The sequence below is a fragment of the Cygnus olor genome, chromosome 13 (assembly GCF_009769625.2).
Source record: "Cygnus olor isolate bCygOlo1 chromosome 13, bCygOlo1.pri.v2, whole genome shotgun sequence".
In the NCBI taxonomy this organism is placed as follows: domain Eukaryota; kingdom Metazoa; phylum Chordata; class Aves; order Anseriformes; family Anatidae; genus Cygnus; species Cygnus olor.
Window position 1 is genome coordinate 6,735,556 of NC_049181.1, and position 24,155 is coordinate 6,759,710.

General features: G+C 51.0%; 1 protein-coding gene across 6 annotated transcripts in view; it reads left to right on the forward strand.

Moving 5' to 3' along the window:
• Positions 1–1,365: 1,365 nt before the first annotated feature.
• MCF2 (MCF.2 cell line derived transforming sequence) overlaps positions 1,366–24,155 on the forward strand; it is a 58,479-nt gene continuing 35,689 nt past the window's right edge. For 2 of the 6 annotated variants that reach the window (XM_040571856.1, XM_040571857.1), the window contains exons 1-4: positions 1,366–1,512; positions 13,487–13,555; positions 14,117–14,231; positions 18,765–18,855. In XM_040571856.1, coding sequence (XP_040427790.1) covers positions 1,398–1,512; positions 13,487–13,555; positions 14,117–14,231; positions 18,765–18,855 — 390 coding nt within the window. In that variant the 5' untranslated portion in view covers positions 1,366–1,397. Of the gene's footprint in view, positions 1,513–6,363; positions 6,530–7,037; positions 7,325–13,486; positions 13,556–14,116; positions 14,232–16,990; positions 17,065–18,764; positions 18,856–21,310; positions 21,445–24,155 lie in introns of those variants that run through there. The other 4 variants (XM_040571862.1, XM_040571860.1, XM_040571858.1 and 1 more) reach the window with 4 other exon arrangements.

A 24,155-nucleotide genomic window follows, 5' to 3' on the forward strand; every position in this document is an offset into this window, starting at 1 on the left:
TAGATTAGATATTAGGAAGAAAACGTTTGCTGTGAGGGTGGTGAGGCAGTGGCACACGCTGCCCAGAGAAGCTGTGGATGCCCCATCCCTGGGAGCGTTCAAGGCCAGGTTGCACGGAGGGCACCCAGGTGCAGCAGGAGGTGTCCCTGCCCGTGGCAGGGGGCTGGAACTGGGTGGGCTCGGAGGCCCCTTCCAACCCAAACCACCTGCGGTTCTGTGATTCGTGTGGACAGGCCTCAGTTCTGCATGAGCTGTTGCAGTTTGAGGAAAACAGCATTTCTGCGGTAAGAATAAAAGAGGAATGCAGCATGTCTGTCATACCGTGCCTGTAGCCTGGCACACGGCTGTTTTATAACCACGTTTAGTGCTGTGCACGAGCTGTTTTTTTCTTGATGAGTAACTGCACATGAACTCTCCTCCCTCTTGCACAGGACATGCTTTATGACCAAAGAGAAAACTGTTCAGACTGTGAAGCTAGTGAGAATCTGCTGTGTGACAGACAAGGAGCACTGACTGAATGGGCAGTTTTTCCTTGAAAAATTCTGTATCAGTGCAAGAAGGGACAAGGTCTACCAAAAAAAGATGGTGTTTTTCACATTACCATTGTTAGGCCTTGGGTCCTAAATTAATAGCCCTGACTGCTGAAGTGTTGGAAAAAGGCTGCTATTATAGTAAGGAGCATAATTAAAAGGTTGTTTTGGAAAAACAGGAACATCCACTTCTCTGTGCTGGCTTCCTGGGCAGCTCTGGCTGCTGCTGAGAATGAGCTGGCATCGTTTGAACCTCAGCATCGGGGAGCTGAGGAGTGATGGGTCAGGCCGGCCTTGGCTGAGGTCTGGCCAGCTTTGGCCATGGCATAGTTTAACACAGTTCTCAGATACTGTTCAAGGAATTCGCTAGAATACTTCTTGCAGAGGATGAAAACACTTTTTTTTTTTTTTTTTTGGGGGGGGGGGAGGGTTGTGTCAAGCGAAAACCCGATGTATGGTTTTGTAAATGCCACCAGGCAACGCAGCAGGAACGTAATTTAGGAGCTATGACTGGAGGGACTGCGGTCGGCCTGCCTGCGCCGGTGGGTGAACTCGGGGCCACAGCACCCCTGGCCCGAGCAGGTCCCCCCAGGGGCTTCGGGGAAGCTCGCCCCCCGCAGCCCCCGCGCTCTGTCCCAGCCGGTGCCCGGGCCGGGCGAGGAACCCAGCCGCGGCCTGGGCGCCCCTCGCCGCGGGGCAGCAGGCGGCAGCCGCCGCCTCAGCCGGGCGCGGGCAGCGGGGGGGGGGGCGGGCGCGGGGCGGGCGGAGGCGGCTCCCCCCTTTCCCCGGCCCCGCCTCGGCGGCGGCGGCGGCGGCACGGGCCCGGGGCGGCGGAGCGCGGCCGGCGGCGGAGCGCTGCCGCGGGGCATGGCCCTGGCCCCGGCCCCGGCCGGCCCCCCGCCGGGGGGCACCTCGGCGGGGGAGATGGAGCGCTACTACTGCCTGCTGCGGGCCGCCGCGCTGCTGGAGGCCGCCGCCGCCGGTGAGTCCCCCAGCGGGGCCCGGGAGGGGGCGCGGGGAAGGGCCCCCGGGGGGGTGCCGGTGACCCGGGTGTCCGGGACGGGGCCGGGGCGGGGGGAGCCCGCTGGTCCCTGCCGGTGCCCGCCGGCCGTGCGGGGCGGCTCTGGGGCCGTGCCGCGCCGCGCCGCGCCGGCTCGGTGGCCCCGCGGGCCGGGGGTCCCGGGGGCTTCCCCTCGGAGTTGCGCCCCCCCCGCCCGCCTCTCCGCCGGTCCGTGCGCGGGGCTGCGCTGTTGCGCTCAGCCCGGGAGCCCCAAGGCAGCCGGGGGCGCTGGGGCCGGGCGGCGGAGCCCACAGGTGCCCGACTTCTCGCCTCGCGAAACTCGCGGTCCGGTCTCAGGCTGCGGAGCCGGCGTGCGAAGGCTGCGCGGGCTGAGCTCCACCTGCCAAGGAAGCCTCCGGTGGGGGTTGTAGCACGGTTCCTCTTGAGGGCTCTGGGCATTTATTTTATTTTATTTTATTTTATTTTGGATGGATCGCGTTAGCAGTGTGGAATGGCCTCGGTTTTTTTTTTTTAAAGGAGAGGCTGTTTCACACTGTGCTGCCGACATCCCTTTTTTGTTATTGGAAAGCGGCGCTCCAAATGAATCCAAAGCAAGAAGAGCGGTTTTGGTAAGCAATAGGGTGTTCGCCGGCGGTTGTCCCCTTCTCACATTTCCCGTGGCTACAGCTAAAGAAGCCTTCCCTGCAAAGCTGCGTGTCAGCCTGATGTCTGCGACGTGCCCTTTCCTAGTTTCCAAAGTAGAAAAGCGGTGGGTGTGTGTGAAGCGTGCGTGGCTGTGAGACAGCCCCTCTCCCTTCTCCCTGGCTCTTACAACATCGCTTAATCGCGGCGGTGCTGGGGATGCCTGGAGCTGCGGTGATGTTGCTGTGGTTATGTGGCCGCGCACCCTTAATGCAGCGCGCCGATGAGAAGCAAACGCAATCCGATCTGCTACCCTGGGGCTGCGAGCTGCTCTTGTGCCTCAACAAGGTTTCCTTTGATGGACAATGATCTGCTCATAAACTGTTCGGAGCCTTGACTTTTTCTTGTTGTTATTTTGTGCGTTTGTGGGGAGGACTGTTTTTTTTTTTTTTTTTGCAGCGAGGCCCTTAATAACCTGGGGAAGGTGGTGGCATCCTGGGTGACTCCGTCGCCACCAGAGGATGCATACCTTGTCGGAAGGCGAAGGTGCTCATTATTCCTTATTAGCTCACGGCTGGCAGCGCACCTGGAGCCACGCCAGGCGCAAGAAAGACACACTGACCCAAAAAAGCTTGCAGTCTTAATCCCCGTTTCCTTGACCTCTTTGCAAAGCACGTCTTAGGGAGCGGGAGGAATTTATCAGGGGGAAGTCGCAGGTGCGGACTTATCAGAGCATCACCTGCTTCTGGGATGCTGCTGCCCCGTGCCCACGGCCGCAGCGCCCGGGCACTTCCCGGCAGGGGCCGTACGCTGCCTGCCCACCGTGCCTGCGCTGGCCTCGTCGTTCATCCGCACCTGCAAATGGAGTAGGGAGGTGCGGAAAGAGGTGAACGTGGTCAGGCAGCAAAGGATGCTGCTTGAATATGCGTGGTTTAAGAAAATAATAATAAAAACCCTGTTCCTCCTTGCTCTGGCATCAGAACAGGGATGGGGACGCCGATGGTGAGCGTGTTCTAGGAGAGATGTTATGGAAAAGGGGCGAAACCGGGCACCGGGTTTCTCGTGAGCGTGAGCCTTGTCTTCTAACCCCTCTTGGCAGATGACCTTTGTGTAATGCTCGCACGAAATGAAAATATCTCCACAGAAGCACAAAGGCACACTTGTGTGGTTATAGCTGCGGGGTCTGGACACATGATTTGGGATATACATAGATTCTTAAAATGAAACAAAAAAATGAGTAAGGTTCTCCAAATCTTGACATGATAAATAGGTTTTTGCCTTCATCACTGATTCTGAGCGTTCAGCCCGATCTGGGGTCATGCTTTAGCAGTTTCTCTTCGCACATCAGTACTGGAAACTTGTTGGGTGTTTCCAGCACAAGGTGATTTTTCCCCTATATTTGCCTCACAGTGAGATTTACGCCTATAAACATCCCAAGACTTCTTTAGCTACTCCGACCTTCAAAAAGGCTTGGACTCCCTCAGCGAGGCGCGGCACCAGGGGACCAGCACCCTCTGAGAGCTGCACGCTGTTATGGTCCGAGCCTCTGCAGGTGCTGCAGCCGCGGGGGGACCCCAGGGGAATAGTAGCGGGGGAGCGTCGGTAGTACGTGGGACGTGCTTCCTCTTCAGCAGTCACGCTTGCTACAACTGCAGTTTAATCGTTTATCATTCATTTACGGTGACAAAAGTGAAGCGACAGCAGGGCTGTGTGGGAGGGAAGGAACTGAAGTGTGAAATACGGTGGGGGAAAGAAAGTCTTCCAAAATGCTCGCTTTGCCAGGGAGCTGCAGGATGCTTAGAGGCGCGTCGCTTCCCCGGAGCTCCTGGGGACGGGGTCACGCAGGAGCACGGAGCTCGGACGTCGCCGCCACGGGACTTGGAACGGGGCCCAATTGTTGGTTGTGGCAAGTGGGGCTTGTAGGGCAGTCTGGGAGCCAGAAGTCAAGCGAGTGCCCTCAGCCTCCTGCTGCGAGCGGGCAGCTTCGTGCCGATGCGTGTCGCGGCGAAGGTGGTCGCTTCGGCACGCGTGGCAATCGCAGCTTGGCTCCCACGCCGCTCCTCTCCCTGCTTGCTCGGCTGCCAAAGCCTCAGTCGTCTCATCTGACAGCTTCCCCAGCGCAGCCAAATTGAAGGCCGTTGCAAATTGGGGGGCAGAGGAGCAGGAGTGGGAGGACCGGCGTGCAGATTGCCGTGTTGTGGTGGAAGCGGCGGGGTGGGGCTGCCCTGGCTCCCGAGCCCCTTTTCTCCCAGGCGATGCTAGGCTTGGTTTTGCAGCGCGGCTGAGTCAGGAGCTCTGGCTGACGGCAGCTCCCGGGGCAGAGTTGTAGCTCCCTGGGAAGCTGCGCTGGCTGAGCCACCTGCAAGGTGCAATTATCCATCTGCTGCTGCCTGGACGTCTGTCCGAGGGCTGGGTGCTGTGAGGCAGGCAGCGAGCGCTGGCAGCGTCCTCCCCACCTCCATTCCCATGCCACTGACTTCTTCCTGCCCCAGGAAAGCGGCTGGCTGGATTTGGATATGTGCTTTTGCTCATCGGTGGAAGGACAAAATGGCATGTTTTCATTTTCAGCTCAGGAAAATTGTTTGTAGTTTCCTTAACTTTGCAGCAGACTTTCCAGGTTCTGCCACTGTGGGAACCTGGCCGTGCAATTTAGTTTCCTGGCTATGTGGGCAGTGAAAGGAAATAAATCTTTCCGGTGACTTCAGCGAGCTTAAATCCAGGTTTCTAAGCAGGTGTCCTTGGGCCCAAGGATTTACCGCAATTACGTGTGCGATGAGTTACTTTGTGCACGAGGCTGGAATTTGGCCGGGAAAAAGCAACACTTCAGTGGTCTTGAATGATGATGTGAAAGCTATTGACGCGTGCATGCTTTTATTTGGCTCGGCAGCAGCCTGCTTTTGAAGTCTTCTGCGCTGAAAGTGATCTGCTTTGGAGGCCGGTGGCACTGGCTGGGGAGGTGCATTCTGATGGCAGATGCTGAGCACACCTTCCTGCGCGCTGCTGGCAAGCACACCGCAGAGCTGATGTGCAAAACACCTGCATGCTCGTCCCGGAGCCTCCCAGAAGTGAGAAAGGACTGAAAGTGGGAATAGCAGAGAATTAAAAGTACATCGAGGCTCGTAAGTATTAGGAATTCAACAAACTAGATTTTCTCAGCTCCCACACTGAGTTTGAATCCACACGGGTGGGCGTTGAGAAACTTTTATTACATTTCCTGCAAGAGATGCAAATTCATGGATAGTTGAGCTGGCTTTTATCCTTCCCAATTTTTGCTTAGTTAGGGGTGATACGAGGAGCAGATTGCCTGCTCGGACGTGAGCAGATCAGAGCATCCAGTATTCTGTTCCTCGCGCTAGGAGATTAGCCGCAACGATAGCAGGAGATAGTTCGTAAGCCTTGCCGTCATTGAGTTTTCTCTAGGCTAGCCTTTTCTGAGCGAAGCTCCTGCGGTTTGCCTGCTGTCACCTCTAGGCTGGAGGAGACTCACCCACGAGAAACCCCTTGGTCCCCAGCGTGCAGGGATGCCCCGAGCTTTTCAGCGTCCCCTGAGCATCCTCCTCCTCGCTGGCAGCACGGCTCGACGTCAGCCACCAGCAACCTCTCTGGTCACTGGCTCCCAAAATTGTATCAGAGGACAGCGTTCCCGTGGGTGCCAGGTCCCGAGGTAGCTGCACCTCGCCCGAGAGCCTCAGATGGCTGCAGCCTGTCCTCACAGCGATGGCCGTGGTCAGCAGGAATGAGGTTTCGCTGGTTTCCGATGTTAATGAGCGGCTGTAGCCGGGACGTGTGGGTGTCCGGATGGACGGCGTCCCCTGCCAGAGGGCTGCCCAGGGCTCGGTGGTGCGGGATCCTTGGTGCTGCTCTGCACAGGGCGGCCTCCACACGGTGCCATCCGATCCTGTGCGGCCGAGCACCTCCTCTTGTAAGGTGATGATTCGGCTCCTCCCGTAAGGATCAGCTGCGGGGACATTCCTTGCGGGTCGGCAAGCTGCCTGCGTGCTGGTCCACAAGCCTCGGCTGTGCTGTCTTAATATTACCTCCCTATTTGTTACCTTTATTTCTTTCCCAGCGTTTTCTTTTACATTTTTACGCTTATCATCAGTCTGTATAAACCTCAGCCTTTTGAAAAGGTCATTTGAGTTTTACAGAAGCTTCCCTTTTTTTTTTTTTTTGCGCTGTATGGTTTCTTAGATACTGGTAACTGCAGATGCTTCCAGGTTTGGGTGATGGGGATCTGTGCCTGAGCTGAAGCATCGTCTGCAGAGAAACCCTGGAAGGCCCTGGAGAAGAAGCGCAGCCACCAGGTCAGAAGAGAGGACCATCTGGTGCCGTATCCTGCCTCCCACACTCTGCCGGGGTGGGTGCTTAGGGAAAGATAAAGGAACAAACTTGCAAATGGAGCAAGCCTTTCCTGAAAAAATCCTCCCCAGTCTGGCAAAAGATAATTTAAGGCGTCCTTGAACCAGGCATGGTGACCAAGGCATCCTACAGAGCAGTGCACTGACCCTCCTGGGGCTTTGTAAGGCTTTTTGAATCCCTGGGCGGTTTTGTCGTGCTCCTGCCAGATGTCACTGCCTCAGCTCCCCACCTGTGAAACGAGACAAGACTTCTGGTGAGGTCCGTCCCGTCTGCCACCCCGCGGGCTCGGAAGCAAGTGTCTCGCCCCGCAGCGCTGCGGCAGCGCTCCGCCGGCTCTGCGCCGTCCCCACTGCTGGTGCTGGACACGCGCCGGTGTGGCTCCTTCCTCCGTCAAACCCGTGGGAGCCACGTGGATCGAGAAGCTCTCTGGGGATTAGTTGCCGGCAAATTGTTTTTGAAAGGGTTTTTTTTTTTTTTTTAGAAGGGGTTTTGCAAGAGTGTCTGCTGCCTCAGGGTTTTACTGTGAGGTTCACGTGTGACGTGGAAGTTTGCCGCCAATAGCCTTATCAACAGGACTGGCCGAGGAGATGAATCCGTCACATCTTACAGAAAAACAGGCATTTAAAAATCTTACCGAACCACTAATCTTTCCCTCCAAATGACAGTCTGGTTTCGACTGGCCCTTGCCCAGGGACACGGATGCTCCCGTGGTGCCCACGGCTGCTGCAGGACACGAGCTGTCCCCACGCAGGATGGTCGTGCTGCCGGACAGCGGGGCTTGCAGCAGTCAAGGGTATTGAAGCCTTCTGCCATAAGTATTTGAATGGGTCTTTCGGGTCTCTTGCTTGGCAAGGGGAGTGGCTGCACCGCTTGGAAACTGCTGGACGTGTGTGGTTTTAGCACAGCAGCAGAAACTGCTGTACTCCCAGCTACGTGACTAGAGGTGGATTTGGTCCACGAGGCTCCCCGTTACACAACGGTGCCGCGACTGCGCAACGTTCACCCCCAGCAGCTTCCCTGGAAGAACATACGTGTGTCAGGGCAGGTCGTGAGAGCAGCTGGACGTGTTCTGCTGCTTACAAAGCTGTGTGCTGTTAGAATTGACCGGGGATTACATACATAGCTAATGCAAAGTGTCTTTGATTACTTGCAAACGCAGAAGAGGACCGCAGCAGTTCCCACCCGTTGCGGAGTCAGCTCTCTAAGTTCCTTTTGCAACTGAATTTCTGGGCTGTGGACAGAAGGAAATTTGATGCGGGCGCTGCTTTATTGCAGGGTATTCATCACATGGGGAAGAGTTTCCCATAGGTCTCAACCTGTGGTCAGGCAGTTACCTCGGGAATAAGGGTGTAATTCTGGCATCCGGCTGCTAAGCTGCGCGTGCTCTGCAGCTCCGAGGCCGTTGGTGGAACTGAGTGGAAACGTGTCTCGCTAGCAGGCCCCTCTGGTCTTTTACCCTGTGAATTTTGGAGGCCACTGCTGTACGACCCACAAGCCCTGTGGGCCTGCTTGCCACAGACCTGGTTACCAGAGGGAATGGTGCCTGGGCCTCTGGTCCCCAGGGAGGAGGCAGCAATGGCTGGTGGAATTCACGTCCGACCCCGAGAGCTTCGGTTCTCTGATGTACCCAGAAGCTGGTCCCGTGGGCTGTGGACAAGTCTTCCTACCCAGATGCCCAGGTTATCCCAAAGCCATCCCACACCTGGGCTGTTTGAAACGCTCGCCCGTTGATGCCGGTTTTTGCACGGACACGAACTCCTACATCAGCCGGCAGGACGGGGGCTGCAGCCTTTCCATTCCTGTCGCCAGCCACGCTTGTGACCCTTTGGCAGTGCCGAGTGTTGCTAGTGTGTGGCCACGGCCTGCCTGCTCCTGTCTGCAAACGAGGAACTGGAGCGGGGGGAGACGCGATTTACTCCCAGCTACTGAAGAATTTCATCTGAAAACCAGGAAGGAGCCTCGGGACCTTGGCTGTCAGTCCCCTGCTCAGACCAGGTCCTGCAAATAAGCCTTTTGTAACTACAATGGGCCTTGTGTTCCGAGGAGTACAATGTCCTATTCTTCAATATATGTTCTTTAACAGAGACATTGTGCTGAACAGCACGGGCAGAACCACCAGCTTCACGGCGGCTGGCCCGCGGCCAGGAGCCCTGGCTGCCGGGTGTGTTGGGCTCAGCCTCGCGCAGGTGCTGCTCCTCGGGGGGACGGTGGCAGTCGGGATCCTTCTCCAGGTGTAAGCCGCCTGAGGAAGCTGCCGGGAGGACTCCTCGTGCAAGCGTCTTGTTCACGGTAGGGCAGTTTGCAAACAGGATGAAGTGGTATTCTTTTTTTCTAGTAACTCCCTCTACCTTGCCTTCTGGACATGATGTGCTGGTGGAAAGAACGGCGATGGTTCTTGTCGTGTGTTGGATTGAATTCAAGGTCTTTTCAAATTATTCCGCGAGAAGGCCGAGAGCGGCTCAGCAGCTTGCTGCTGGGGCGATGGAGGCTCGGGTTTCCTGCAGCAAAGTGAGGCTCTGTCCGCTGCTGTGGCTTGGATTTTTTTCCGTTCTTCCTGATGGAGCTCTTAGCTTTTGCAGATGGTTATATTTCAAGTGAAACTTCTGCTTATCCAGAGTGAGCGCCCTGAGTGATGGGCTGCAGGCTTGCTCCTTTTGAGTGCTTCTTTATAGCTACGAAGTGGGGTAAAACAGTCCGGACTGAGTTAGAGGGGCAAATTGCAGGCTGGTGCATCGGTCTTTCTGCCCGGATGTAGGACTGTGTTTCAGTTCTTTGCCCCAGTGAATATTTAATTTTGCGAAGAGGAGAAAATTCAACAGGAAAAGCTGAAAGGGCGTTCGTTGCGTTGCATTGATTAATACTTGGGGTGCTCTGCCGTAAGGGATTTCTGTTCCGACTCCTGTGCAAAGCAGGTGAGACGAGGGTGACTTAATCCTCACGGCCCAGCTGAGCTGGTGCTCTGTCGGCTGTCCCGGGAGGCTCACGGCGATGCTGGCCGTGGAGAAGCAGTTCCCGTGTCAGCCAGGAGAAACCCAGCTCATCGCTGCTGCGCGTGCACAGTGCCTTCCTGCCGATGCTTTATGCAGGTCTGCGTTACGGGTGGTGTTGGCCTCAGAGAAAAATTTGAAGCCGGTGGGTCTTCCTGCGGTGGGGTGTCCTCTGTCAGATGCAGGCTGATGGCCCCAGTTAACCTAGAAAGTCACCGCGGGGTATGGAAGTAGGTTACAAATGTGCTCGTTTACAGGCTCCCTTGACACCAAATAACCGCTTCTTCTTTGGGTGCAGACGTCCAAATGGACAAAAAGCAGAGAACAAGCGGATCATGGAGAAGCTCAACGTGATCCTTTACGCTTTTTTCTGGCGTGGTTCGGTTTTGTTTCCTAGGCTACGGCAGCAACCCTCAAATGGAAAGCTATTATTCTTCATTCACAACAAAGCCGTCTCCAAGTGTATTTTATAGCTGCAAACAATATTTGGCCGGCGTTGTAAAATGTGAGGCACTGTTACATCAACTTGGCAGATGTGTTGCACAGCTGCTGCTGGCAGATGCAGTGAGCCTGCGAAGTTTAGAATAGAAAAGAAAACAATGGTTACCAGAGAGCAAAGCACTTCAGAGTTTAATTGAGTCCCTTGGCTGCTGCGTTTTGTGAGTGAGCTTGGACTCGGACGATAGCCGTGCTCTCTCCGAACGTCACTGCAGACCTCCACCATACGCAAGCACGCCTCTGTGCTCAAATCGCCTCGAAAGGGACAACCTCTAAGAATAAGCATCGGCCTTACACCTGCAGTCTGTGCACTGGCCGCGAGGTGCCGTGCTACGGGGAGGACCCGGCAAAACCTTCTGGTCGGTGTAAACCGAGTGATGGGACAGGATAGAGTCAGCAGGTTCCCCGCTGAGCCCACATTAGTTTTCCTCCAAAGGGCAAAGAGCTCTGCATTTTCCCCTTGTCTTCTCCCTGCTTGGCTTCACCCATCCTCTGAAACTCCGTGTCACGGTGACAATGTGCTCTGCAGAGGAGCCTTTCAGTTACGTGCCTCTGAATGTAGTAGTTGCAGCAGCATTTTGTAAATACCCGCCTTAGAGCCTATATAAAAAATGTGATTACACTGTTACGGCCATTTATTACCCAGGAGCTGTTTGTTTCATAAGACCCTAAAACCCGAGGTCACACCAGCTGTGCAGGTGTAGTTTGTGAAGTGCTCTGGGATACAGTAATGCGAGGGGTTCAGGCATGATTTGGTAACGGCACTGCTCTGTCCTACCGTAACTGATGAACACAAAGCCTCTTTTTAAGAGAAACGAGCGGACTTGCATGAAACCTTGACATCTTCCACCGCGTGTGGGCTGGCTGAGCTGTTCATAGCCACTGCTCAGCAGTGCCCTGCGGTTTTGTCTGTACTGTCAATTAAGAAATCACCGGTTTGCTAATGAACATCAACTGAAGCCTTGTTTGAGAGGCAGGTATCTTTGTTGCCCCGCTGCCTTTCACCGCTCTTTTTCCAGAGATGAATATTTGATGACGAAGGTCGCTCTTTTGTATAGGATTGTAACATCCAATCGACGTGTTGTAGGCACAGCAACGTGCTCACGAACCCGATGCCAGCACTTGCTTTTCCTTGATGTTTGTCCAGGAAGTTGAATTTGATGACAAACGCGGACCGAGCACAGGGATGAATTGGCCAAGGAGAGGCTCCAGTGAGAACACAATCAGCCTGCTGTGCTCTGACCTTACCAAAGGGCAGTGCTCCTGCTCCTCTGGCCTGCGATGAAGCCTCCTGCCCGCAGGAGATGGGGAGGGTTTGTCAGGGAAATGCTCCCCGAGCCTTCACTGCCTGAAGCAAAGTCCTCCCGCCTAGTTCTTCCTCAGATGGGTTATTTTGGGTGCTCAACTTGAGACTGCCCGCAAGGGCCTGATTTTTCTGAAGGTGCTGAGTGCCCCCTTCCAAAAATGTGGTCCCTTGAAAAGCAAGAAACTCAGATTTGTGAGGATGCTGTAGGAATCTGGGTCTCCACCTCCATGCTGAAGTCAAGGATGAAGCCTTCTGTGGACAAAGAATGTTCGGGAGCAAAGTCCTCGCTGGAAACCACGATCCCCAAAGTGGTCACTCCTGAGCGTGGAACGGCCCCCGTCCTATGATGCTTTGCACGTCAAAACCAAAACTGCTCCGTGCATTGACCTCCTTTTTTCAGCCTCTTTACTGGACACCTGTTAATAAGCCAGCATTTCCCTTCCGTGTCACTACACAACAGCAGACAAAAGCGGCATTATTGTAAACTTCGAACTGCCTTTGGTTTTACTGTTGTGCATGCGAGTCACGCGAGGGCATTGTATTACCGGGCAAAACTTTGCCCAGCTTCCCCATGGCCGCATCTTCAGGAAGGCGAACACGAGGTGTGGTCCGCAGGGGTGAGCTGGCTTTAGGGAAAGGCTTTACTGAGCTGGAAGTGTACACGTTGCTGCTGAACAGCCCCACTCCTCCTTGATGTTGTGAGGACAAACGTGTGTGCACAGCCTTGGGGCTTTTGTCTTCTGTTTTCAAAGACCGACATGTTTATTATTATATATTCCGTGTGTTGGAGCTTATTAACTTATTCATGTGATTTTTATCAGTTAGAAGGTTTTGACATGGAAAACAAATGAACAAATACAGAAGAAAGTCATCACCCCTGTTTTTCCTCCAGTTAGGTGAGGCAGTTAGTTAAGGGAGAACTATTTGAAGTGTCCTTGCTGAACAAGCTTCTTCCTTACCAAGACCAGTTCTGAGGCCTGTTAAAATCAAGAACGTTGCTGCGAATGCCAGTCCTTAATGAACAGCAATAATATTGTTATCTACAAGAGAAGAAATAACAGTGCACACATAAAAGGAGAGCAGCAGGTGGCTGGTGTGGATGGCAGAAGGCAGAGTACCGTGCACTTGGGGGCCGTCATGGTGCGGCTAACAAAATGCTTGAAAAATCCTTAGATAAAGTGTAAGTGACCAGAAAGCTTTTGGGAAAAAGTAAAATAGAATAAATATTGATTACGGTGAAGTGTTCTGAAGTATTCGCCTGTGTGATTTAGAACAGCCAACAGATTGCTCCCTAGGACTGACTCCGTAAAACAATCGGTGTTTAAAATGTAATTATCAGAAAGCAAAATGACCTTAATCTGTATAGATGTGTTTCAAAACATCTATTTGCAGGAACAAGGATGTTTAATTTTTAGCTTTCATGCCATTTATAGATAATCTAGAATAATGTCCACCAGCTATAAGCTCCCATTGTGTTTAGTGAGTCTGCTTTATGTTTGCTTCTCCCAGTGAAAGGTAAAATTATATATATTGTTCTGATGTGCATCATTGCCACTGAAATGGTAACAGTGTGCTAAATATGGTATTAAAACAGCCTCTCCCATTATTTAATTAAAAAGAAATCTAATAGTGAGCATAAGAACAACAGCCTTTCCAGTGCGTGTGGCCCCAGGCCAGCTGAAAACAGCCGGGCTGATTTCAGAAGCTTATTTACTCAGAGTTAAAGACAATCCGAAAACCCAAATTTGTTCGCAGTGCAGCAGTCCTGGCTGTTGCTGTTCCCAGCAGAAACCTCAGCCCATTATACTGCCAAGGCTGGAAAGCACTGAAGGAGTTTGCAAAATGGGGGCAAAATTCGTAACTGCAAAATATAAAAATTGTATTGGATATACACTGGTGAGGGGAGAAGGCTCAAGCTCCCCAGCAGTTCTCCCTGAGTACACCTGATAGAACACATTTACTAATGACGTAGGGCATTTGCCCTGTTGGAGTCAATAGCAATACTGGAGAGCTATATGTTCTTTGTTACTTATCTTTCACAGATAGTTCAGGGAAGGTGCGTTGGGTTTGAGTCCCACCGTTGAGTTAACACATTGCTAAATGTGTTTGCTTTGGAGTTTTGCTTCCTTTTTGACTGCTGCTTTACTTTTTTTTTTTCTTCCAGAAACTGCAATACCCATCTGTGCAAAGGACATCAGTGATGATTTGATGAAACAGTTTGCTTTTCTTTCTGGTGTGTACGATGAACTTTTCCATGTTCTCTCTCTGTGTGGTAATTAAATACTCCAGATGAACTGTTTGGCAAAACGATACTGCATACGGGATGTTATCCATCAAGTAGTCTCCATTGCCACTAGAAATGTTGTTAATAAAACATTGGGGTGGTTTGAAAGAGCATATTAAATTTCTCTCTCAAGCCATGCTGTAAAATATTCTTACCTTCAGAACACTCAACGCATTAACAATCATTTTGCTATGAAATGTGTAAGTTCAAGAATAGCTTGTTTGGATTTTCCTTGGGACTTCTTTTCTTTCTCGTGTAAAGTATGCTCAGTAAATAAAGGAAATATCTGCTACCAGATAGTTTTGCTTCTGCCACCTGTGTATGTGTGTTGTGCTTGAAATCAGTGCCAGAATCTGACCTATTTTGGCTTTTCTGGTGGTGTAAAAAGCCTCTGTAAAAAGGACAGGCTAATGGCTGCTGGGGTGGTTTTTGACCTGAATTATGCACCTGGGTGTTGCTGCTGCCCTCCTAGAAAACACATCCAAAGAAGCATTCTTGTCTTCATTCCAGGTGGCCGAGGGAAGGATAAGGCTTGGATTATCACCTTCCCCGACAACTCTCGGTTCAACGACGTGCCCGAGGAGACTGTAACTAAAGTCTTAACGTACCTAACGTCAGTCCCAAGGTATGTGGCTCCCTTCTCGCTCTCACCCATGATGGGCAGTGTCAGTCCGACCAGGGTCGGGCATGGGATCTTCAGTGCAACACCGCACGTGAGGGCAAGGGATGTCTTCAGCTCCCAGAGCAAGGGAGAAGACAAGCAATTAATTGCAAGTTCTTGAAGTGTCCAGGTGTGGTATTTAATGTGTCAGTATCTGCAGAGTCAAAACGGACATCATCCCTATTACTTTTCAGCCTGCATGTATCATAAATTCAGTTTATTAAGTTTCTAATTAGCAGCAAGCTTTCCCTAAGCTTTGACATGTGTCATCACTTAAATACGCCAGGTCTCTGCAGAGTAATATTTTGACGTCTACAAATAGAGAGTCATTACTGTGGAAAAAGAGAAATGTAACCAGAGGAAGAGAATAATTACAGGAACAAAACCATTTGGGGTCCCAATTATACACGATCGCTCAGCAGCGTGCTGCAGCTCCATTATGCTCCTGTATCTCAGGGTTAAGCAGCTGGCAATCTGTCTGTACCACATGCAGGGCTGTATACTTAGATTAATGGCCCTCCCATTTCTTGCTGCTGAGTCTGGTGACTCAGTTACCTGGAATGTTTAATTTCCTTGAATAATGCCTATTTTGGCAAATTCCTTCTTTCAGGGAGAACAGGTTGACAGCAGCTAGATGGGAGCTTTCCATCAGCAGCTGCCTTGGAAGAAGTACCATATTTTGCCACCTCTGCAGGAATAAAAAGAGCGCCCGGTTCCTCCATCCTCTTTTTTGACCAACTATGAAATTCTGTCGGCTCCTGGGTCAAGCTCGTGGCTTGCATGCACATGGTGGTGCGTGCAGGCCAGAGAGGTCTCTCCCCTCTACACACTTTGGCAGCAGCTCACCTTCTTGCTGTGCAGGTTGCCCATGTCCATGTGTGCGTGCTTCTCAGCCCTGCTTGGTTTCTTCAGGGCTTTTTATTCCGTGTGACTGTAAACAGCCCGGCATTAGCATGATTAGCAGTCTTGCTGTCCCTGTAATAGGTCAAACTCAATCAAGAAACTAATGAGAGCTGCAAGCTTGCTGGTGATTCAAACATGCTCAGCATGTTATTTGCAAAACCACTTTAATCGTGCTTCTGTGGTCCTCTACCACCATAGCAGCCTGCTTCGATGCCTGACCGTCTGAACACTGTGTGCGTTTTAACACTTTGGAGTCTGAAAGGCGGTGGTGTCAGGGAGCAAGGAGAAGCGTCACAGCAGTGATGTTGAAAGGGCTACAAGGCACGTGTCAGCTCTGCTGCCCCGGGTGATTGTCTCACAGCAGCATCGCAGCATGGCACTGGGGCTCAGGTTTTGGGCCAGAAGTTCCCTAAAGGAGGGAGATGCTTGATGTGCATGTCAGAGTCAGCTGTAGATGCACTGACACCTCCCTGATGCATACCTATGGACCGGCATGGGTTTATCAAAACCACACACACTGCCTTTCCTATGCAATCAGTAGCAAGGACTGCGAGTTGTCCTGCTGACACTGGTCTGAGGGAATCACATGGAATGCTAGGTCCATAGTATTCTGGGGACCTGAATTTCACAAAGTCCTTTTCTCCTGGAGACGACTGTAGGTACAGGAGATGGCTGCTGTAAGCTATTCACTCAGCAAGGTGAGCACGTTAATGATAGAGCCAGGAGGAAGCTGAGTCTTGTAGTCAAGCTAATTTTACTTTGGGATTCCTGGGAACCATACTGCAGGACGTGGTTGTATGGAAGAGCTGCACAGAAGAATAAGTAGGGTGTCCCCACATTCATGACCCCTGCACCCCAGTCAAAGTGCTTGTGGTGGGCTGCGTGCCGCGGGGCTGCCCGCTGGCACTCGGGTGGGCTTTGTTGAATAGCACTGCAGGGCGGCGTGCTGGAAGGAGAGGTGCAGGAGAGTGGCAGACCCTGATCTTTGCAGAAGGGAGACCCTAACGGGGATCTCAACTCTACAGTTTTTTAGGTATTTAGATAAACTTTGCCTATTTTACATCATCACATTGGAGTAAAGTGATTTACAGCCCCAGCTGGTGACACAGAGTAATGAAACAGCGATAATTCAGTCGAAGTATCCTGCTGCGAGTCCTGGGGAATACTCCGATCTCACCAGCAGCCTCCCGGCCCTGTGAAAAAGCTCACAGCTGCAGAGTCAGCGATCCGATTTCAAGTCCTCCTGCAAAACATCACAAGTCTTTATTTTTAGTCTGGTGAGTCCTGCACCATGTACAAAATTAGGGGTAAGGAAAAAAGTGACAAGAAGCACCTGGAGAGAACTAAGTCTTGATCCAGTTATCTGTCTCCATCTTTCTGCTGCCAGATGCAAATGAACTTGCCCCCTGCAAGCAATTGTGAGAACGCATTGATTTATTTTTATTGTCAGTCTAAAAGGTACATTGCGGGACTGGAAATCTGATAAACCTACAAGGCCTGATTGCAAGTAGGCATAGACTAGTTCCACTTCCCCCAAAATAAATTAAAAATTTCCCATAGTAGATTTCAAGGTTTTTGTACAGCTTGGAACTTTCTTTTTGTGACTGTAAGGGAACCAATAAAAGTAAATTAAATTGCAGAGAGGCTACTCTCTGAATGTAACCTTGTCCTGAGTAAATAACGCGCTTAGGCGTACTTTTACAAACTGACAACACATTACGATCTGGCTGCCCTTTCTAAATTGCTTGGGTTCTGGGTTTTTCTTTGGGATTTATTATAATGACAGCAGTGTGTAAATGCTGTATTTTTCTCAATTGCAGCCTGTTGTGTAATATCATGGGGAGTTGGGAACTTAATTCTCCTTGGACAGAGACCTACCTTGTAAAGTTTTAGGGTATGTTGAAAAATCGAGCAGTTTTATCCTCATTATCAAAATGATCCTCATATAAAAAGATCATTTTGACCCCCCTCTCCCACCGCCACTGTTGTTAAACTCTTGATTGGGGTTTGCTGGCAAGTCACAGAGCTGACATAAATGTGCAGAATCTTCTAATGCTGCCAAAACTGTTTTGACTGAAAAAGGCTTAGGCTGAAAAGTTGTGCCCGATTCCAGATGACAATGTGTAAGTTCACCTCAGATTTTATTATATTCAGAAGTTTTGTGTATGACCCACGTGTAAAACAGTTTTCATTTTCTCTGCTCTTTTCTGGTATGCCTCAATGACAGTACATAAATAGGCACGAAACCTTTGCTCTTTGAGTATGGCATTACAGATCCATAAGGTGTATTTGTCGGACAGGTTGGGAGCTGGATGCCTCTTCGTATTTCAGCTAATTGCTGTTGTGGGCCAAAAAGGATTTTTTCATTGTTACTGTCAGCACCACGGCTAATTTTTTTCAAATGTATTTGTAAAAGGTGTGGATAGAGTAGTAAGATGTGCACTGAATGAATACTCCTGCACTGGCTGTAAGTGTCTTTTCTCTGCACTGGAGTTGCCAAGTGTTGTCTGCCATGTGATACTTGTGAGTAATCCCTCGTGTTTGCACTTGCCAAACTCCAGGGCTGCTGAAGCCAGTGCTTGTGGCAGACTGCTTGCGTGGGGTCGTGCCCGGTGCCAGCAGCCAGCAGAGCTCTCGGGAAGAGCACGGGTACCGGAGCTTCTCTGCGGCACTGAGGTGCCCCAGTGGGGTGGCATGGGACACAGCTATCCTGTTTCAGCATCTGCCAAATAAATATTGTAAATATGGCCTAAGCGTCCTGTAAATACACTCACATCAGAGGGCTTGGTTACAAGGTGGTGTGCCTTTACCTGCGTACAACACGACTCCAGTTTGCAGCTCTGGCTGTCCTTTGTGTGTCTGTTGTTGGAGTTGTAACCAGATAGCCCGATGAGGCCGTATTTGAGTTAGAGGCAGGGTGTATTTGAGTTACTGACTCCTGCGCATTAGGTAACCTGCCAGGATGCAGATCCCTAGGGCTGCTTGCTTGCTTAGCAAGACCGGGGATTTCAAATCGACTTGGAGAATTTGGATGTCAAAAGGGGTGTCACGAAGCCTGCACTTGCAAAATGAACCAGGGCTCAGTGGGTGCCAGTGACACCCCGAAGGGCTGTTTCACCATCAACTCCCTGTCTCCATCCAGGCTGGCACAGCCCTTCCCTGGGGGTGCTGTCGCCTGCCAAAACAAACCAGGGGGCTTCGCTTGGTTGCTGTAACCCAGGCAGGTGGGTAGCAAGCTCCCTCGGAGAGAGGAGCTCAGCGGTGAGGGCAGGGACGTGTATCCTGGGCGGCTGGTCGCCTGGCACTCCTGCAGCTCCCACCGGAGCGCCAATAGCGTTGTCCGTGTCAGAGGTGATGCTTAGCCCTGGGCTAACCACGAGATGGGCTTCCCAAATTTCTTGCTGGAGTCTGCTCTAGGAAATACTTCCAAATGGATTTGACAACTGCAGAAGTGTCAGAATAGGCTTTGCTTTCTTTGTTCTTTTTTTTTTTTTTTTTTGGTTATTTGGGCGGGTGGGAGGGAGGAAGGGCAGGGAACAGAGTCACATTCCCTCAAAATGTTATCTGGCTGCTTGGTGTTTTCTTATTTCATAGTCAACATGAGCCTGACACCAAATTTATCCTAATCCTGGATAGAAGATTGGACACGTGGACATCCGTCAAAATGACTCTCCAAAAAATAGCAGTAAGTCCTCTTTAATGATAGTTTCTTTTAGTGTACTAAGTCATCGTTCCCGTTACATATCACTTTCAGAAAACATCAGGAATCAGGAACAATGATGCTCATGCTTTCTCTCTAGGTGGTATTCTGCTTTATGGCCCTAAAATTAATTCAGTCATGGCTCTGTGCCTCATTTGAATGCGTAAATGGGCTGTTTGAGCATTAACTGATTCATTTGCTTGTTTTTGTACTTCCTCTTAGCGGTCCAAATGTGTTTTGTGCCATTTTGATGGGTGGAGAATTTGGCTTCATATATGTTCTTTCTAGACACTGTTTATTAGTGTGACTATATTTTACCTAATTGTCGGTGACTGAAAGTGTTAGATTCTTAAAACAGGCTTCACAATCATTTGTTTGTGGGCATGGGTGGAAAAAAAATCTGTCTTAAAATGTATGTATGCATTCATGTTTTTTAAATATCTTTTACAAGTGTTTATTTACATCATTAGAGTCTGAGCATAACTCAAAAGTAAGGTTTTTACAACTCAACAATGCATTGTGTCTTCAGAAACTACAGCGTGGTATTACAGTAGTGTATGCATGTGTAGGAAAGTCACTGTTATGGGTGCACGAGTATATAGGAACTAACTGATAAAGGCTTTTCCACCCGGACCATGCCATGTGGGTAAGTTGATGAAAATTTTGTGGGTGTATTGTTATTGCCTTTGTTTCTTCCTGTAACTATTGAACAGCTACATGCATTGATCCATCTGACAGAGAATTAAAGTCAACAATATGTACTGAGAAAGAGGGCTCTTACCTGATTCTGCTTAGATCTGGTAGAGTTAGATCTCCTCCTAAGTTAAGAATTTGGTATTGGTCCGGCTGAACTTGGCATTAAAGATGTGTGAGCTGTAATGGCATTTTGCCATAGGCATTTTGCCATAGGCAATGCTCATAGGCATCCAGTGGAAGGAAGAGAGGATTACCTATTGCCTTTTTGCAGGGTGCATAAAATACTGCTGTCAATATTTGGGGCACTGATTTTTTTTTCCCTCAACTTTACAAAGTGAATTTCCACGTATGGTAACCATTAGAGAAAAAGCAGCATTTGAAAAGGAGTTCTTTAAAGGGATCATCAAAATTCAGTTCTGCTGCCAGTGTTTGAACCAGTATTAGTACTAAGAGCTTCCTTTAAGGATGATGTAGGTGCTTTGCATAGTTTGGAAGTTTCAAATATGAAAAATCCTGTCTGTCCTAATTTGTAGCTTCTACAGAAATGTCATTCCTTTTGTGTTTAATAAGAAAATATAATAATTGTGTGACCTTTGAGCACACACCCTGTTTGTGTACCTGTGTCCACATAGGGAAGTGACTTTGTCTGTAGTATCAGGGCTGTCCGTGTAAATAATGTGGGGGAGCTCTGTACAAAGGGGAATGAGAAGCAGGAAATGTGCCCACTGAATCTTAAGACTTGGGAATCTTGCCTTAAAACGTAGAGGGTCCAGCCCTAGAAGGCTGTCCTCGTCTGCAGGAGGTCTTCTGCTGGACTTGCCTTCGTAACACAAAAGTTTAGACCTTGATTTATTTCCAATTGTAAATCATAACCCATCCTGCAATAGAAAAATCTGTTCTTTTTTTCTGATCTTTGTATAAGTTTAGAATAGAGAAGTGCAAATAAGCTGCATTTGGAATACAGTGCCCTATTTTTTCAGTGTAAGAAAATGCAATGGCAGCTCTGCAGTCCTGCATCTGATCCAGATTTTTCTTTTTTTAAAATCAGAACACAGATTTTTGTTTAACTCCTTGTGTATGGTGCTGGTCCCTCTCAGAGCTGTACTAACAACATGGGCAAAACAGGCTCGTGCTTGTACTGTTGCTTTGGCAAGCGAGACCCCAGTGCCAGGGTCAAGCTTTGGCTTTTGCCATGGGCTTTCCTTCACACACAGAATACTGAACAACTTTAGCATGCACATTGCAGATCAAAGCAGGGGGAAAAAAGGGGGGGGGGGGAGGGAAGAAAAAAAAAGGGAGGGGGAAAAGGGGAGAAAAAAGGGGAAAGGGAAGAAAAATGGGGGGAAAAATGGGGAATAAAAAATAAAAGGGATGGGAAAAAGGGAAGAAAAAAGGGGGGAAGGGAAGAGAAATGGGGGGAAAAGGGGAAAAAAGGGGGAATAAGAAAAAATAAAGGGGAAAAAGGGGGGAAAAGAGGGAAGGGAAAAAAAAAAAAAGCGACTAGCTGTAGACTCAGTGCTCAGGCTCAGCCCTGGCGGAAAGGAGCCGGCCCCGCAGAGCGGCTGATTTTTGGCACTCCACCTTAAATCGAAGCCGGCGCTGGGGAGCGGAGCGGCGCGGAGCGGGGCTGCCAGCCGGGGGCTGCCAGCCGGGGGCTGCCGGGCCGGCCCGCTGCCTGCCCGCTGCCCGCTGCCTGCCGCCTGCCCGCTGCCAGCCCGCGGGGGGCCGGGGCTGCGGGAGCGCCTTGAGGGAGCCTCCGCAGCGCTGCCGGGGGGGGGGGGGGCACCCCGCCCGCTGCTCCCGCTGCTCCGCGGCGGGCCCGGGGCCATGGCCGAGGCGAGCCCCGCGCGGGGCGTGCGGAGGGCCCGCAGGACTGCGGTAAGGCTCCGCCCGGCGCCGCGCTGCGGCAGGGAAGCGGGCGGCCGGCGGGGGAGGCCCGGGCGGGGAGCCTCGGGGGGAGCCTCGGAGGGCAGCGGGCTCCGGGCCGCGTGCGCCGCGGTCCCGCAGTGCTGCGAGGGCGGCGAGGAGCCGCGGCGAGGGGTCTGCCCGCCGGGCGGGCTGCACGGGGGGGGCCCTGCGCCGGGAGGGGCCCTGCTCGGGCTGGCGCGCCGGCGGCTCTGGGGGTTAATTATGCAGCCAGCTGAAACGAAGGCGGCCGAAGGCCGTGGGGTTTTCCTTCTGGCTCTCGGGGAGGGGAGAGCTCAAATCAGCTATACCTGGCGTTTTGTTGTGGGACGTTGCCCTCGAGGGACGGGAGAAAGTCATGAACTTGAGCATCCCCGTAAGGACCGCTGGCGTCAATTTCCGTTGCTCGGGACCAAACTTAGAGATGCTACTTTTTCTGTAGGCCTATTGATTTCCAGCCTCACGCGTAGCCATGGGAACTGCAAAGAAGAATATTCGCTGCAAACCAAATTCCTAAAATTAGGAAAAATCGCACTGGCTATGTTAAGAAGAGGTATTCACTAAGGAGTTAACAACTGCGATGCTCTCAGTGTGTGCCCTTTCTTGTGCTGTATTAGCCCAGTTCGTCTACCTTGATTGCAGCAGGGTTGTCAATGTGGCTGTAGTTGAGCATGCATTTAAACGAGTTGCTGAGCTGGGGCCGTAAGGCACGCGCATCTGCATCCTCAGGACAGAAGGAATTTTCTGAACATGTTCTTTGGTCAGTGAATTAATAGCAGTGAAATGTTGCCAAGTGCCTGATTTAGTGGAATCGTGCCGATAGTTTTCTGTCTTCCCTAATATGCTGCAGAGGAATGCCAGAGGGCAAAGGGTTTAGAGGGTTCTTTTAGGTAGTTTATCATGCACGAGATTCTTTATAGTGTTATAAAAAATAAGATGAAACAATGCAATGTTAAGGACCCTTTTGTCTTTTCTTTCTTCGGTATATTATGGGGAAAATTGTTTGTTTTTTGTTTTTTTTTTTCCTCCCCCCAGCATTAACTTCAGTATTATTAGAGCTCAGTTTGCAGGTAACTGCTCTAGACTTCATTCCTTAGATGAACTGGAATTGTAGTAGTGATTAAAAATATATAGTCCCTTCAGGAATGCTATCCAGGGCATTACTGGTCTGTCTGAGTATCCATATTTTTAACTTTTCATCCTTTCTCTTAAGTCTGCAAGAGGGCACAGGACATGGGTTAATTGCTAGCTGTCTTTCAGCAAGATTATATTTTTGCTTGTTTGTTTTTTCCATGCTGGAAATGCATTAGGTATGATTTTCAAAGCTCTATTTCTTGTTTTTTAGCTACTTATAAAATCAAGGTCAGGACTTACATGTATAAGATCAGCTAAAAATTCCCCAGGTGCTTTCTAAACTAAATGGAAATCAAGTAACCTGTCCTGGAAACGCAGCTACCTCAGAGGCGAAGCGTATCAAGCAGCAAAAGGGATACAGCTGTGCATGCACGGGGCATAAAGTCATGTTGGGGCAGAATTTGCCCCTGTAGCGGGGATGACAGAAGGACGTGAGTGTCAGGTTATGGGCCCTTCTTGTATGTTGTACGCAACGTGCTGGCATCCTGCAGTCCTGCAGCCAAAGGCGTCCAAAGGCACCTTTGCTCTCAGAAGGGTGTTCAGTGCCCTATGCCTGTTGCAGGGTAGTTTCGGCAGGTGGCTCTGCTTGCCTCCTGGTCACCGGTCCACCTTCCTGAAGCTGTGGGTTTCCTACCCAAGGGCATGTATGAGAAGTTCAAACTCTGCAGCTTCCCATAGGGAACCACGGTTTGGAGAGCCAGACCCTTCTTCCCAGGAGTCTGCCCAGCACACGGAGGGTGTGTGTGAGAGAAGGCGAGGGAGGGAGGGCAAACCAGGCCCATCTCTGCGTGAAGTGCCAAGCAGGGCTGAAGGGGACTGGTCATCCTGGGGGATAAGGAGATGAGGCCAAGGGAGGATGCATCTGTGGCTGGTTGTTGTTCTCAGAGATATTCCTGACAGTTCAATAAGCTAGGAGCCTAAAGTTAGAGGCCTGAACGGCCTTTTGTGTTCCTGAGCTAGAAACAGTGACTGTCCTCAGACGGTGTGGGGCTTCACCGTTGGGTTCACCTATGAGGGACTGATGACCATACAGAAGGACCTAAAATTACATCCTCCAGGCTCCTTTAAAGCACTATAAGACCGCTGGCCTCACAAAGCTTTGGCTCAAATCAGTTTGGGCAATTAATGTCAGGGCCTGTCATGGACCAGAAATGTCCAGTCTTTCAGGGTTTGCAGCTCCTGGCGGCTCCTTGGTGATATCTTTGAAATTTTGTTGGTGGCTACTGCTGTTGTCTTGTCTGGAGAGGAATGCCCGTTGGGAAATCACCAGGCTGCAAAATGCAGAAAACCGGGACATGAGGGCAGAAGGGAAGGAATGCCACGATATCCTCGCAGCTCTGCAGGGATGTTGTTGCCACAAACACAGGTTGACAAGCCTCTTCCTGGGACTTCCTTGTGCCAGGGGATGTGCTGGAGCAAGAAGAGTGTCAAGGACCAGCCAGGCCAGCCACAGACCTGGACAGAGCAATAGCAGCATTGACTGGGACCAGCGGGCAGCCAGCGCAGCGGGGTGGGAGAGGCAGCCAGCTTCTCAGGGACACACTGGAGGA